This window comes from Lampris incognitus, chromosome 13, assembly GCF_029633865.1.
Source record: "Lampris incognitus isolate fLamInc1 chromosome 13, fLamInc1.hap2, whole genome shotgun sequence".
In the NCBI taxonomy this organism is placed as follows: Eukaryota; Metazoa; Chordata; class Actinopteri; order Lampriformes; family Lampridae; genus Lampris; species Lampris incognitus.
This window is the reverse complement of record NC_079223.1, coordinates 16,240,708-16,256,593: the sequence shown is the minus strand read 5'-3', so window position 1 is coordinate 16,256,593 and position 15,886 is coordinate 16,240,708. Positions and strand designations below refer to the sequence as shown.

At 45.5% G+C, this 15,886-nt stretch overlaps 2 protein-coding genes across 2 annotated transcripts in view; one reads left to right on the top strand and one right to left on the bottom strand.

The window, feature by feature from the left end:
• Positions 1–3,424, top strand: part of slc3a1 (solute carrier family 3 member 1) — a 17,668-nt gene extending 14,244 nt beyond the window's left edge. Inside the window, exons 8-10 of the mRNA XM_056292081.1 lie at positions 1,461–1,643; positions 2,157–2,282; positions 2,925–3,424. Coding sequence (XP_056148056.1) covers positions 1,461–1,643; positions 2,157–2,282; positions 2,925–3,356 — 741 coding nt within the window. The 3' untranslated portion in view covers positions 3,357–3,424. The remainder of the gene's footprint in view (positions 1–1,460; positions 1,644–2,156; positions 2,283–2,924) is intronic.
• prepl (prolyl endopeptidase like) lies at positions 3,425–15,886 on the bottom strand. The gene is made up of 15 exons (XM_056292287.1): positions 15,755–15,886; positions 15,263–15,391; positions 15,002–15,074; positions 14,104–14,284; positions 13,372–13,463; positions 12,899–13,025; positions 12,453–12,669; positions 11,355–11,546; positions 9,442–9,663; positions 9,020–9,195; positions 8,560–8,776; positions 8,057–8,206; positions 7,033–7,159; positions 5,854–5,942; positions 3,425–3,893 (listed from the first exon to the last, which is right to left on the bottom strand). The coding sequence occupies exons 1-15, from the start codon at positions 15,884–15,886 to the stop codon at positions 3,816–3,818; spliced, it is 2,202 nt and encodes a 733-aa protein (XP_056148262.1). The 3' UTR covers positions 3,425–3,815.

Sequence of the window (15,886 nt, the reverse complement as noted above, 5' to 3'; positions counted from 1 at the left end):
ATGTGTCCTGGTCGCTGCACTAGCGCCTCCTCTGGGCGGTCGGGGTGCCTGGTCAGGGGGGAGGGGGAACTGGGGGTAATAGCATGATCCTCCCACGTGCTACATCCCCCTGGCGAAACTCCTCACTGTCAGGTGAAAAGCGGCTGGTGACTCCACATGTATCGGAGGAGGCATGTGGTAGTCTGCAGCATTCCCTGGATTGGCAGAGGGGGTGGAGCAGTGACTGGGACGGCTTGGAAGAGTGGGGTAATTGGCCGAATATAATTGGGGAGAAAAGGCCCCACCCAAAAAAAAAGAAGGAATTTCACCAAGATCTAATGAATTGTTCCTCTGGCCAGTAACCACCTGCTCATGAAATTCTGTGAGGATCCATTCATCCATTTCTGAGATGTCTTGCTGACAAACCAGGTTAAAAAACATAACCTCTCTGGTGGAAGGCTATTATGGGTGTTCCTGTGGCCGAACAGCAAAGCATTTAACTTGGCTGCTCAGGCGCTGCCTCAGGTTCGAAATCGGCCCAGGACCTTTTTTTTTATGTTTAAGTGTCATCCCTTTTTTTTTCTTCCTCTGCCTCATACTTCCTGTTGCATTTGATTTTCCTATCCACTAAATGCAATTGGAAGTCGATGGCCTCTGAGTGAAAGTGACTTCTTTATGTGTAGGTTAACTGTCTGACCCTTGTGAGCTAGAATACATGATAACCTAAGTCATCCAAACACAAAGCCTCTGTAGATAAAATTTAAATAAACTTGTTCAGATGCATGAAAAGTCTGAAATAACTGTTAACGAGAAATGACCTTGCTAAAAAAGACACATTTGGCAGGTGTTCGGGTAGCGTGATGGTCTATTCCGTTGCCTACCAACAAGGGGATTCCCGGTTCGAATCCCTGTGTTACCTCCGGCTTGGTCAGGGGTCCCTACAGACACAATTGGCCATGTCCATGGGTGGGAAGCCAGATGTGGGTATGTGTCCTGGTCGCTGCACTAGCGCCTCCTCTGGTCGGTCGGGGTGCCTGTTCGAGGGGGAGGGGGAACTGGGGGGAATAGTGTGAGCCTCCCATGCGCTACGTCCCCCTGGCGAAACGCCTCACTTTCAGGTGAAAAGAAGTGGCTGGCAACTCCACATGTAGTGGAGGAGACGTGTGGTAGTCTGCAGCCCTCCCCGGATCAGCAGAGGGGGTGGAGCAGCAACCGGGATGGCTCGGAAGAATGGGGTGGGTAATTTGCCGGATACAATTGGGGAGAAAAGGTGGGGGGATTATACATACACATACATACATACACGGCTTTAAAACCTTAAAATTTAAGTATTTGAATTGAAATTCATAAAGATTCACCCTACGCTTATACCTGTCTGAGCTTCCTCCCACTGTTTTCTCCTAAACGCTTTTCTCCTCCTGTCTTTCTCACTTCCTTACCCTTCCAACTCATACCTCCCAATCTCTCTCTCTCCTCTTCAGGTAGGAAACCATGACAAGCCTCGAATTGCTTCCAGTGCTGGAAGAAATTATGCACGGGTGGTCAATATGCTGCTGCTGACCCTGCCAGGCACGCCCACCACCTACTATGGTGAGGAGATCGGCATGGAGAACATCAATGTTACACAAAGCCAGATACAGGACCCTGCTGGCAAATACAATGCAGTAAGTACAGTGCATGCACTTAATCACACACATATATATATATATATATATATATATATATATATATATATATATATATATACACACACACACACACACATCCCGCAGAGTAATTTAAATCTGCCACAAAAAGTCTGACCTGGTTAATTGAGGCTGATGTATTACATAATACCAGATTGATGTATGAAGTATGAGACAAAAGGTAACATGACCTTACGCTTCGGTGGTAATCAAACATCAACACAAAACAACTCTATGATCCAAGCTTAATAACTGCTCAGTTTTGCTATGAAGAACAGTACAAGAATGATTTATCTTCACAAGGGACAATTAATGGATTCTTGAGGTGTGCAGACCCATTGAGAGATATAAGAACACATATGCTGACAGACACAGTACAACACTGAACAGGACCTCATACACACTGACATGGACAGGGAGACAGAGGCACATTGCAAATGTGCACGTGTATACTGTATTAGGTTCAGACTTTCTCCTTTCCTTTCATGGCAGAGCGCTAGTCGGGATCCCCAGCGGTCTCCAATGCAATGGAGCGGTGATAAGAACGCAGGCTTCAACGACCAAACCAATATCACCTGGCTGCCAGTACACCCCGACTTCAAGACCATTAATGTGGAGGTAGGTATATTTTGTGGTCGATGAAGACTTTGTGTGCTGGTATACTAGCCGAGAAGAAGAAAAGTCTGAACCTAAACGCACAGAAAGGTATATTTCTATAACTAATGGGTGTCCCTAACAAGGGAGCAGATGGTATCTCGTTAGCTACATGTTGGCTTGTTTGCTGTTATAGTCATGTGGAAGAAGGACAACTGTCTTGGACAGTGCGTGAAGGAAGCAGAAAAAAAATCTGTCAGTTCTGTTTGGAGGTGGTAGGCAGACACTCTTCCCTCTTCCTCTGTGAAACACCTACATAGGCTGCAATACACTGTCATTTTCACACTGGGGTGCTGACCCATATCCATCCTGCTGTTAACATCATCTCAGCCAGTGTGGTTCCACCAACTGTACTGGCACAACTTCCTAGGATTCTGATTGGTGTCTGATGATGAATTGTGATATACATTTTTATTAACCCCCATCCATTCAACTCAAAAGCAAACCGATTTTAAAATACTTAAGCCAGATAGTGTTTTTTAAGTTGCAATATTAGATCAATTATCATTTGAATGATCAGATTTGTTTTGAGTATCCGGCCAAGCAATGCCTCAATATCCCAGGGCTCATACAGCATCCGTCTCCTTGCTTCTCCACCTCTTCCAGGTCCAGAGGGAAGATGAAACTTCTCTTCTGGCCCAATACCGTTTTCTGAGCACCTTGCGTCAGTCAGCGCTCCCACTCCACCGCGGCTGGTTCTGCTACATTCACACCGACGCCAACATCTTCTCCTACATCCGGGAGCTGGACGGGCTGGACCGGGCTTTCCTCATCGTTCTCAACTTTGGCAAGGAATCCGCTGTCACAGATCTCTCCTCTATCATCGAGCTACCGGAGCAGCTGAGAGTGCTGATGAGCACCGACCGGACTAAGGATGGGAAGGGACTACAGAAGTCCCGCATCGTGACCGCAGCACAAGAGGGTTTGGTGATCGAGTACTCCACCCACACTCGGTTTCATTTCAACCACAAGAAGCAGTGCCATGTCTCTGAGAAGGCCTGCTATCTGGGGGCAATGGACATATTGTACAGATGCTAAGATAAGAGGGCTGTGGTTATCAAATTATTTTATAGAAAGAATCAAATAATCAAACTTTATACCCAGTGTTCCCATCTGTACATTCAGCACGGCCAAATCGAACCGTCATGTTGATGCCATTCCACTGGAGCTGTATGTCATCAACTTTTCCTTGATAGCAGTAAAAAAAAGATTCCGCTCATTCAAATAAATACTTTTATACTGTTGTTTTCCATCTTTCTAATATGTTAAGAATGTGAACTTCTAAACATAAATCATTGTCCTTCCTCGACAATACCTATTTTGTATTTAGCTTGACAAAGTAAAGAACTCTGGATCATGCCATTGGCATTCTGACTTTCTTCTGTAGGGCTGATGTCTTTGAGGGTCCGGCCTCAGCTTTGACTGGTAGTAGCGGCCACTTTAGTGTGAATGTTAGCTATTTGGTTGACTGTGGTTGGACCCCTTCCTGTGGTTCAGCTATCTCTTCCTCTTCCGTGGATGTCGAGGAGGTTGCAGGCCCAGCTCCGTGTAGAGGAAGGCCAGCTGGAGCGCCATCTGGGTCATGGAAAGGAGACACAGTACACACACTCTTTGTGATACAGTATCTAGAAGAAGAAAGCCACCTTATTTTCCCCCCTTTTCTCCCCAACTGTATCTGGCCAATTACCCCTCTTCCAAGCTGTCCTGGTCATTGTTTCACCCCCTCTGCCGACCCGGGGTGGGCTGCGGACAACCACATGTCTCCTCCGATACATGTGCAGTCGCCAGCCGCTTCTTTTCACCTGGCAGTGAAGAGTTTTGCCAGGGAGACGTAACGCATGGGAGGATCATGCTATTCCCCCCAGTTCCCTATCCCCCCCGAACAGGCGCCCCGACTGACCAGAGGAGGCGCTAGTGCAGTGACCAGGACACATACGGCTTCCCACATGCAGACACGGCCAATTAATTGTCTCTGTAGGGACGCCCAACCAAGCTGGAGGTAATAGGGGAATTCGAACTGGCGATCCCCATGTTGGTAGGCAATGGAATAGACCACTACACCACCTGGACGCCCCCTTGTCATTGTATTGTTACAACAAATTGTATTGTTCTAATGAAATTTGTTCCCTGCCTTTAACCCATCTTATTGTATAGGAGCAGTGGGCAGCTGCAGCACTCAGGGACCAACTCCAGTTCTTCTTTCCATTGCCTTGCTCAGGGGCACAGACAAGAGTATTAACCCTAACATGCATGTCTTTTTGATCTATCCTAAACATTTCATGCTCAAGCCACAGTGCTTTTCAGATGTATATTCCCAAGTTCCCTGTGTCACTTCCGCTGGATATCCTCTGGTTTGTATGAGAGACCATGTATTCATCACTATTTCTTACAAATATAAAATGGTTTCTGCGCTATTAGATATTGCTGTAGCTTTGTCTCAGCTGACTGAGCAATAGCAAAGTACACAACAGCAGTCTCTTTTTATATGCCAATAAATCGTGATGGTGCTTCAGTTGAGGTTTTATTATGGCGGTCATTGCCTGTTGTTACGGCCTCACTAGGCAGAGAGTGAGCCATATGCTTTGACTTGTGATTCATTCATGTGACTAGATTATTCTAGCCCGGGACAGCCACACAGGCAAAAGAAGAGATATTTGTCTGGATCAAATATCGGATTTGCCTTCCTCCATTTATTCAGGCTTTGACAATATTCACCGTCAGACAAATGGTTTGAATTTGAGGTTCATTTTAAGTAGAGGTTACTGCAAACTAGCGTACATTTTTTTTTGTAATGGCCTGATCAATGTAATACAATGCTAATTCAACTTATTATTTAAAAGCATCGAGTGCATGACTTGCAGAATGCAGCTTTAGAAAGTAACCAAAGAATCATTTTTCATTTCATTTTTCAAGAGTCATTTGAACATACTGCATGTTTTCATACCTTCATTTGATGAGACATTTCTGTATACAATGAGCTAAATAAATTTTTTTTTGCCACATGTCATATCAGTTCTTATATTATTTTAAATTCAAACTCATATTTATAATGAAACCCATCACTTATTGCCAAATAATGAGCTTGCATTAGAAGCTAAAAATGTTTTATTTTTAAGTCATCGATTGGAAAGAGGAACTTCCGTTTTGATCGGTCATGAGATAGATTAAAAATGACCAAAAAAAAAAGAGTTAGGAAATTCTACCCTGAATTTGTACAGTATATTCCCCATTCTGCGTTAAAAGCACATACACTTTTCAGTTTGACTATCTCATAGTCCTAGTAGTCATAGTATAGGAACTGCAAATACTTCTTGAAAAATAGGACTCTGGAAGCTGATTTTTTTTTTAAGTTTGTATAAAAGTTATAAATGCCATTTTTAGACTATCCATTAAAGTGTTGGTAGCATGACAGTAATAGTCAGAGCATAATAATAGAGGACCATCTCTAGACACATTAACGTGCACTTAAAAATGCTCTTCCCGTGTGTGCCACATCACTTATAAGGCTCCATTACACTTTTGTGGGGGAGTTTACCTCCTCCAGCATCAGCCCAAAGTCTTCTGGTCCAAAGTGGTCTGCTCCAGGTTGTATATTGAGAACCACATTAGGCCTTGGCTCACATTCTAGAGAGAGAGCAAAAAAGATTGGGAGGAGAATGAGGAGCGAAAGGGTGGTGTGAGCCTTCAAACTTCATTTGGACATTTGTCTTATCTTTATATGTATCCCCCTCTTCCTTGCACATCTCCCAAATTCTCATCCGTGTCACTAGTGTGTCTTTCCCCCTCCCTCTCCTTTCATTCACTCACATCTGAGCTCCCATCATTGTTTTCCCTCCCCTTCCCCACCTCATCTCTGTCTCTGTGGTGCCGGGTGTTTCACAAGTGTGGTCCTGACCTTGGCAGATCCCAGTCTGAGGCGTCTAATCTCTCGCTCTAACACACTATCTTTTTACTATGCTAATGGACCCACTCGCCTGCACATGCTTGTGTGTGTGCCATCAGCACTTTATCAAGGACTCCACATAGTAGGGAGAGATTAGGGAGACATCACACACACACACACACACACACACAAAAGCACATTTTGTGTGTGTGTGTGTGTGTGTAAGTGCCTGTGTGCACATGCGTACAAATGGCAGAGAAAGACAGATAATGTGTCGACCTGAAATGTAGAAATGTGGAGAGTGAAGGCAGTATAAGAGAGAGAGAGAGAGAGAGAGAAAGAGAGAGAGAGAGAGAGAGAGAGAGGTGTAAAGAGGAGCACAACCAATATGTTGGGGAGAGATTATAAGTGAGCGGGAGGAAGAGACCTTGTAGGAATCTCCATAGGGGAGTATATAAGGTGGGGGTATGGGTCCTTGCGTTTTGCTGGAGTACACACACACATGCACAAAACACGCACACACAATGATACAAGGTGACCTGTGTTGTACCTCTTGGGCTCTAACTTCTACTTACATTATCATTTATTCTAGACATATATACATAATTTCACATGCACGTGCTTGCGCACACATACACACACGTTTACAATTGAGAGTTGAACTTGACGTACCAAGGTATCTGCTTATGGAGAAATAACAGAAGAAGAATGTGGTGGGAGAAACATATGCAGACTATAGACTCAATAAACGTGTACATTTTTGTGTCTATGTGCATATACTAATGAAGGCATATAGTGCTCTACTGTGTGTGTGTGTGTTTGTGTGTTTACCTGATCCAGGGTGAGTACTGAAGTGTGTCTGAATGGCTTTGTTCAGTTTCTCAGTATACTTGACTATTCCACTTAATGGCACCCTGGCATCCCCCCTATAGGCAGTCAGCAGCACGGAGGGGTAAAGCTGTCTCACACATACAAGGAAAGCATGTTGATTCCACTTTGGTTCAAAACAGGGGTTGCTAATTATGTCCAGCATTTAATTTGAGTCATATCAAAGTGTCTGGGCTTCTTTTGTATTTTGCAGCCAAAAGAATTTAGCCATTAGTTCTGTGTTTTTTCCAGACAGGCAGGTCAGGGGGAAATGAGATTTTTTAAAATGTGTTGGGATCCCCCCCCCCCTTTCTCCCCAGTTGTACCTGGCCAATTACCCCACTCTTCTGACCAGTCCCGGTCGCTACCCCCCGCTGATCCGGGGAGGGCTGCAGACTACCACATGCCTCCTCCGATACATGTGGAGTCACCAGCCGCTTCTTTTCACCTGACAGTGAGGAGTTTCACCAGGGGGGATGTAGTACGTGGGAGGATCACGCTATTCCCCCCAGTTCCCCCTCCCCCCCGAACAGGTGCCCCGACCGACCAGAGGAGGCGCTATTGCAGCAACCAGGACACATACCCACATACGGCTTCCCACCCGCAGACACGGCCAATTATGTCTGTAGGGATGCCTGACCAAGCCGGAGGTAACACGGGAATTCAAACCGGCAATCCCCATGTTGGAAGGCAATGGAATAGCCCACCATTCCACCTGGACGCCCGAGATTTTGTAATTATTTTACAGAAGAGTTCATCCAGTGTTGCTGGCTGTTGAATGGTGGTAAGTAGTAGTAAGATTAGACCACACAACTCAAATAGGCTCTGGTTTGAAGAAAATCCCCTTGAAGGACTATGATAAATTATCCAGTTCTACTATGTTGGGCCACAAGGGGCATAAAAGAGGAAGGAAAAAAAATTATTCTAAAATCAGTGCCTCGTCAAGACACAACGGGATTCATCTCTCTTACAGTCTCCCTCTCCATACCTGAGGAGTAATGTTGTGAAGGGGACAGTATGACGTGATATTGAGTCTGTGCTGGGGGTCTGCCAGAGGGTCTCCCCACTCCTCTCTCTCCTCCACAGTCAGAGGCAGTCCCGGGTCTTCCATTGTACCCAACACATCCAGAAATGGAGCCTGGACATGGGGAGAGAGATGGCATGGTGTGTGTGTGTGTTTAGTTGTTTTGTATGCAGCAGTGGGGTTGTGTAGTGACTGGGCAGAATGGTCTGCTGCTGTTTGATATGACTCCAAAATCCCATAACTACAAACATTTGCCCTGCTGCAGTGTCCCTTGAGTAAGACATTGGCTACAGGAAGATGGTCCTGTGACTGTACCCAACCTGGCGATTGAAGGGGGGCCGAGGAAAAAATTTCCAACAGCCATCAGCGGTTGAAATGACCATAGAAGTAATGGTACCTCCATACTCACACACAACCACACTGACATACACGCAGAATGATTCAGACGCTTCAAAAAATTATTTCACCTGCAGCGTGACAGCGCGCATCAGGTGTGGGTGTGTATTGCACAGCGCCCCCACTGGCACAGCCCCAGCACTGCAGGCAGTAAGGGCAGTCAGCAAGGGGGAGGAAACTCCCAAGGAGAAAAGGTAATATAAACAGGCCAGGAGGTCCGCTACTCCTTTTTGCTTCCCTCCCATACGAGCCTGCTTGTGCCAGGACAGACCCCGCTCCCCTCCACCCCTGGAAGGCAAAATCAAAGAGGCAATCACACATGTGACATCCCATAATGTCCAGCACTAAACTCAGTTCTTTTTCTAAACACACACACACACACATGTGTATATATATATAGATATATATATAGATATATATATAGATATATATATCAACCAAATGTCTCACCTTGTGATTCACAAGAGATTAACCTCATTATACAAAGAATTCTTGCTGTGTAACATCGGTGGAAGAGAAGTCATGTTGTACCTAATGTGGCAATAGGCCAGTGCCCAGCCCTGCTCCAACAGTAGCCTTCTCTCTGGGCAGAAGTCCATGTTGAGATCCCTGCCATACGATCCATACACATGAACGAGCAGTGGCGCCTCCCTCAAACATGCCACAGGTACAGCATGGAACAAAGTCACGGGCACCAGGGTGTCGTCCTACACAGAAAGAGAGGCTGAGAAATGCGTTGGAGGCAGGGCAGAGGAGATGGGTGATGAATTTCAAACAGAAATACTAGAAAAGGGGAATGGATAGCATTGCTGGGGTCTTATACTGTCAACAAAGTTCTCAACAAAGTGTCCCCAGTGGACACAATGCTAACCTCCCCACAGATACTACTGCTGCCGTGTGTCTTTGTGTGTTGGATGCATTGGAGGTTTTTAGTCCTTTTAAAGTAAATCTACCTGGCCATGGGCCTCCAAGCGTGTGGTGAAGTATTTGCTCCCACTCAAGTCCTCTGGAGGGGTCCCTTCTTCTTCTGTGCCCAATAAAAGAAAGCCATCCTTGGGGTAGAGATGATATGGCACTGGCGGGTGGACTGGAGATGAGAGCAGGAACTCTAGCACTCTGTGTATGTTTGCAACGTCTGGTCTTTTAGTTGCAGCGGTGCAGGCCCAGGAGGGGAGCTAGAGTGACCGTGTGGAATAAAGACAATAACAATGTCCCAAGTTCATATCCTGTTCTGATCCTGCCAATCAGTTCATTCATATAAAAAGGCAAACACAAGCATTTGTTATTCAACCTAACTGGGGTTTGTATTCACCCTCTTTGCCAGTGGCTCTCAAGCCAGTCCTCAGAGAACCAAAGTACTGCCGGTTTTCTATTCTGTCAGGTGGTTACAGCCACCTGTTGTGCTGAGTCCAAAAACTCCCTGTGCATTTCCCGGTAAGTCTATGTGGCTGTATTTGCGTCTCTGTGAAATATCATCTGTCACGGCCCAAGCACGGTCCCAAAATGCATTTGGGTTCACATTTAGTTAAGAATGCTTCAAAATGCCGGGATGTGTCCCTGAACTGCCCTTCTTTATTTTTTGGGGGGGATTTCCCCCCCCTTTTTTCTCCCCAATTCCACTTGGCCAATTACCCCACTCTTCCGAGCCGTCCTGGTCCTGTTGCTCCAGCCCCTCTGTCGAGCCAGGGAGGGCTGCAGACTACCACATGCCTCCTCCGATACATGTGGAGTCGCCAGCCGCTTCTTTTCACCTGACAGTGAGGAGTTTCACCAGGGGGACGTAGCACGTGGGAGGATCACGCCATTCCCCCCTGAACAGGCTCCCCGACTGATCAGAGGAGGCACTAGTGCAGTAACTAGGTCACATACCCACATCCGGCTTCCCACCTGCAAACATGGCCAATTGTGTCTGTAGGGAGGCCTGGCCAAGCCGGAGGTAACGCGGGAATTCGAACCGGCAATCCCCGTGTTGGTAGGCAATGGAATAGACCGCCACGCCGCCCAGATGCCCCTTCGGAATTGCCCTTGTAAATCGAGGATGCATCAATTAAATGGGGAGTTTAGCGGGTTGGTGATCTGGAAGAGGTTATGTATACTAAGATCCCAGTATTAATTTTGGCATTAACAACAATGACAGAGGAATGCAAAACCCACAACGTTATTAAAAGTTTCATACCTCAACTGTTGAATACACCAAATTCACCTCTGAGAAAATTTGTGGCGAAAAACCAAAAGTATACATTTCGAAAGTTTTCTGTTTTTGGAAAAGTAATGCTTATTTGAAAATTTGCTTCAGCTTTTTCAGATCTAGGCAGCCCCGCTAGCTTGGGTAATACCAGTAAGTCCTCATCATCTCAAATGTTGAGATGAAAGGTACATTGTTTTTTCTACATGATGTGATTTTGCGAGTTTGCACTCAAGTTCAACTTGCCAAGCACCAACTCCTCAAAAACACGAGTTCTGATGGCAGTACTTGGCATTCAGAAATGCCTCTTGATTAGATGGCCGGAATATCTGATACCTTATGGAAATGTAATGTACCTGGCAGAACAGAAAACTAGTGGTACTGTAGGCCCCAAGGACAGAATTGAGGAACAGTGTTCTAAGCATACAAGTGCCATCAATTTCTTTGCAAAATCTTAAGGGTTTCCTCTTTGCATTTTATGAATAAAATGCAAGAAATGTGCTTTATGAATAACACTTGACTCATGGATCGAAAGAAAGAAAAAGAAAAGAGGGAGCTGCAAGGATAAAAGAAAGTAAGTGAAAAAAATAAAGAGCGGCAAGAATGAAAGCATACAAGAAACAACACAGTGCAAGCAAGGAAGGGAGAAAGAATATACAAGGAGCCTTCAGCCTCACTGACTTGTATACTGTATGTCTGCTTGGGTTGGGCCAGTGGGACCACGGTCAGGACCAGTTCACCAGTTGTTACTCTTGTTGTCAACACGCAGTGGTCGCCTGCCACCTCCAAGTCTCGGACTGCAGAGCCAGGATCAGGTACATACAAAGGCACCCATGACATCATGGACGGCTCTGAAAGAGGGGCCTTCAGCACCTCAATGAGATAATGGGATGGGACTGCAGTTAGTACAACAGAGACATGCGTCATCAGTCTTTTGTAGGCTGAAATCTCATGGTCTCAAGGGGTACCAGAGGTCTCTATCCTCTGAATAACCCAAAACAAGTACACTAACACCTAAACGCCACTCAGTTTCCTAGCCCATCTCTCTTACATGATCATCATCATCCCTGGCATATTGTTAAGGTACTTGTAAATATAAAGCAAGATAGGGGAAACCACATTTAAAAGCATCCTGGGACAACAGAAAAAAAAACAACCAAAGAAAGCAAAGGAAGAGAAAAGAAAACCATGGGAAAGAAGAGGAGGTTTTCGATAAAGGTTGCAATATTCCTAAACACTTCTACGCAGGTTAACTTGTGTTGATGCCAGAAATCATTGAAACACAGTTGGGCATCATTTTGAATTTTATAGAGTGGTGCGGCATGGCTCAGGAGGTATAGTGGGTCATCCAGTAATTGGAAGGTTCCTGGTTAAATCCCTGGCTCCTCCAGAGAGCATGTCGAAGTGTCCTTGGACAAGATACTGAACCCCCAACTGTTCCTGATGAGCAAGTTGGCACCTTGCGATGTCAGGCTCTGCCATCAGTGTATTGAGGCATACACTGTAAAGTGTTTTGAGTGGTCGGTAGACTAGAAAAGTGCAGAACTCTACTTAAGGGAGTTGCGCCTTATCCAATTCGAGGGTCTAAGGCCAGGATGTTGTGTTGCTGTAAAGCCCCTTGAGGCAAATTTGTAATTTGTGATATTGGGCTACACAAATAAAATCGACTCGACTTTGTACGCGCCTGATATTGTACTGCAGTAACTAAGCAACCAACCAACCCAAATGTAACTGCAATATGTTGCAAGAAGTGTGTTTGCGTCAATGTGTAAACTCTACCTGGTACTCCTGTCCAGGGCTTGTATTAGCCAGTATAACCAGCCAACCTCTCCAGTGCTCTACATGGTACAACAGGTCCGGTTGGCGTGGTTGAACAAGGATGGGTTGCAAGCTGGGCATGGTTACATCTATAAACCACACCTCTGAACTGGTCTTGCTGTTGCAGTTAATAGTAAGCATATGTTTGTCTCTGGAAAGGGCCACTTCCACAAACGTGCTGGGGTGACAGTAAGGAACACACACACACACACAAGGTGAGAGTGAATGAGAGGGAGGTGTTAAGTCATATTCAAAAACTGACAACTCATTTAATTTTCTAAACACCCTAAAATATGTCTTTTTGTTTGTGAGGATTGCCTAAGTGGGTTTCCTGCAACATTTGTCCAACCCTTGTCCACCCACCCAACCATATTAATGTTTACATACATGTATAAATATGCACGTACTCAGCCTGTGTGTCTTCATACACCGGAGTTATCCTGCTTCCATTGGAAGTCAGGTCCAAACGAAATACTCTGCTACAGCGTAGACCCTCCTGAGTGGTGTAAAACAGGACCGTGTCTGTGGCCCACTCTACACACACACACACACACACACACACACACACACACTTTTAAATGCAATTATAACAGGCATTTAATAGTAAGCCGCTGGCAATATACCACCAGCTTTAAACCAAATTTTACATATCTGGGCTCAAGGGGACCACTTGCTGGTGAGGGAAGTCTTCTGCTGTATAAATAAAAAGAACTCGGTAGGTTTTGAAGCTAACTGTGGCCTGTCCCTGCTAAATGCTTCACAACCAGTTTCTACCATTTGTAAACTCAACACAACAGATGACATATGTACTTGTCGAAGCTTTTTTGGCATGATTTTAAAAAATGACATTTGCCAAAAGTTTAAACAGTGTAAATCATACCGAAGGTGAACACTTTGTCCAGTGTGAGAATGGTCTGCGGGAGATCCAGGGAACAGGCAGAGGCTTCTTCTCTTAGCCTTACCACAACACACCTAGACAGCACAAACATTCATTCACTGATTCGATTATTACTAGGACTGTAACTAACACAATGTTTTCTTTTTGGATCCCCCCCCCCTTTTCCCCCCAATTGTATGCAGCCAATTACCCCACTCTTCCAAGCCGTCCTGGTCACTGCTCCACCCTCTCTGCCGATCCAGGGAGGGCTGCAGACTACCACGTCTCTTCCGATACATGTGGAATCGCCAGCTGCTTCTTTTCACCTGACAGTGAGGAGTTTCACCAGGGGGACATAGTGCGTGGGAGGATCACGCTATTCCCACTGTTCCCTCTCCCTCCTGAACAGACGCCCCGACCGACCAGAGGAGGCGCTAGTGCAGCGACCAGGACACATACCCACATCCAGCTTCCCACCCGCAGGCACGGCCAATTGTGTCTGTAGGGACACCCAACCAAGGTAACACGGGGATTCGAACCGGTGATCTCTGTGTTGGTAGGCAACAGAATAGACCGCTACACTACCCGGATGCCCAACATTTTTTATTATTGATCAATCTATCATTAAAATTTTGACTGTAAAATTTGCCATCAATGAAAAAGAGATAAATTTCTGAGTCCAGGTTCAGTTAGCTAGCAAATGTCCCACAACATGTGAGAATTGATTCTTTTCACCTTGGCTCCTCCCTGTGAATGTTCTTCAACGTGGCAGCAAGGTGCTTCTCCTGAGGGGACAGTCGCACTCGCTGGATGGTCCATTCTTCCTCTTTCTCCTTCATCTCCTCCTTTTGGTGTCTTTGATTTTCTCCAGTGGAGCACTGTCCCAGACATAACACCTGTTCTGGCTCAGGTTCAACTTAATTCAGGGAGAAGAAAATTTAGTCATTTATCAAACTGAGAATGTCAACTTGCACATGAATTTAACTCTTCCGCGTACATATGCCAGGAGAGTGTACTGTGTTTTAACCCCTGTAGTCACAAACTATGATGATGGAATTCAACTGCTGTGCAGGTATTTCATAAGGAAACCACCACTCCAAAGAAAGATTCAGAGCCTCCTATGTAGAACAATGTTATCAATATTTGTGAACATAAATCATTTTCATTCACTGCCAGAAAAGACGAAAAAATCTTGACGCTATCAAGATTGAATGACTAGTGCTGTTGCATGCACAGTTAAAAGAAAAATTACACGTTTATACCCAGGTGAACCTGAATATACAATGAAGAAATCATTCGATTTTGAAGTTGAATTTGTGGTTCGGTTTTTACAAAGCACCCCTGGGAATTCTGCAAGTCACCTTTACCATCTATGCCAATTCATTCTCTGCGGAACAAATCTAAAATGTGGCTTCTGTGACAGGTCTCCAATCCTGAATATCTGGCTCCAAGTGAGCCGTTAATACTCACAGCTGTGAACACAACAGGACTGCCCAAGTCTTTATAATAACACACTGTATGAAGATACTTAAGTTGATCACCCCCCCCCCCTTTTTAACACGAGCGCAGAGTGCTGTGGAAACAGCTGCATTGTAACAGGCTAGGTTTGGGGACAGGCATACCAGCCACAGACACTTACTCTGTCTCCTGTCCATTCTGTAGATTCGATCGCCCTCCACACAATACACATGGTGAAGTCCATAGACCTGAGACAAGAGAAGCGGATTAAACGTTAGAAACAAGTGGACTTTCTCTGTTGCTGCAATAGAAAACTGTATGCGGCAGCCTCTTGACCACTGTCGTTCAGCATGCCACAGCATTTGTCACGGTCATAACAAACTAGCCACCTTTATGCACTGAGATGATGGTGAATACATCACATGGCCAGACTTACCAGTGAATTGTCAGGTATATCAGAGAACCTGCGGTATGTTGCCCTAATTCTCCTGTTGAAATACCTCTGTAGATCTTTATACCTCTCAAGGCTGGAGTGAGAGCTCTCGGCTGGTGAGATCGAGGAGCTCTGAGAATAAAAAAAAAAGGTTGTAAATGATTGAAAAGACACTCAGGCAGGTGTGTTTTAACCACAACACTGCTGGTAAAGTAATGCGGTATACCGCTGCGACGGCATCGCATTTGCAAGTGTTGAATGTCGGTCTTTCAGCTTTGTGTTCTCTAAGGGAGAAGAGATACCGGGTTCGGTTTCGCCCCCAGTATCCTCTTCCTTCTCTTATCTGTGTCTCCTACAAGGCAGATTTTGTCGGTCGGCTGATCAGGCCTAGAAACAGCCCTACATAATACATGTGGGCGACGTAGTTCGATACCCCTGCCATATAAACTCACACCTGCAGACAAGCGGAAGTAGTAGATAACCTTTGCAGCTCACCTTTGCGTACCAACGTGTAGCGGACGCGGAGCGCGGTGTCCCCCATTTGCATACGGAGATGCCGCCAGATAGCGGCAACGCGGCTTTGGCGAAACGAGAAAACGGCAAATGAAAAGAAGACAGGCCGGCCAT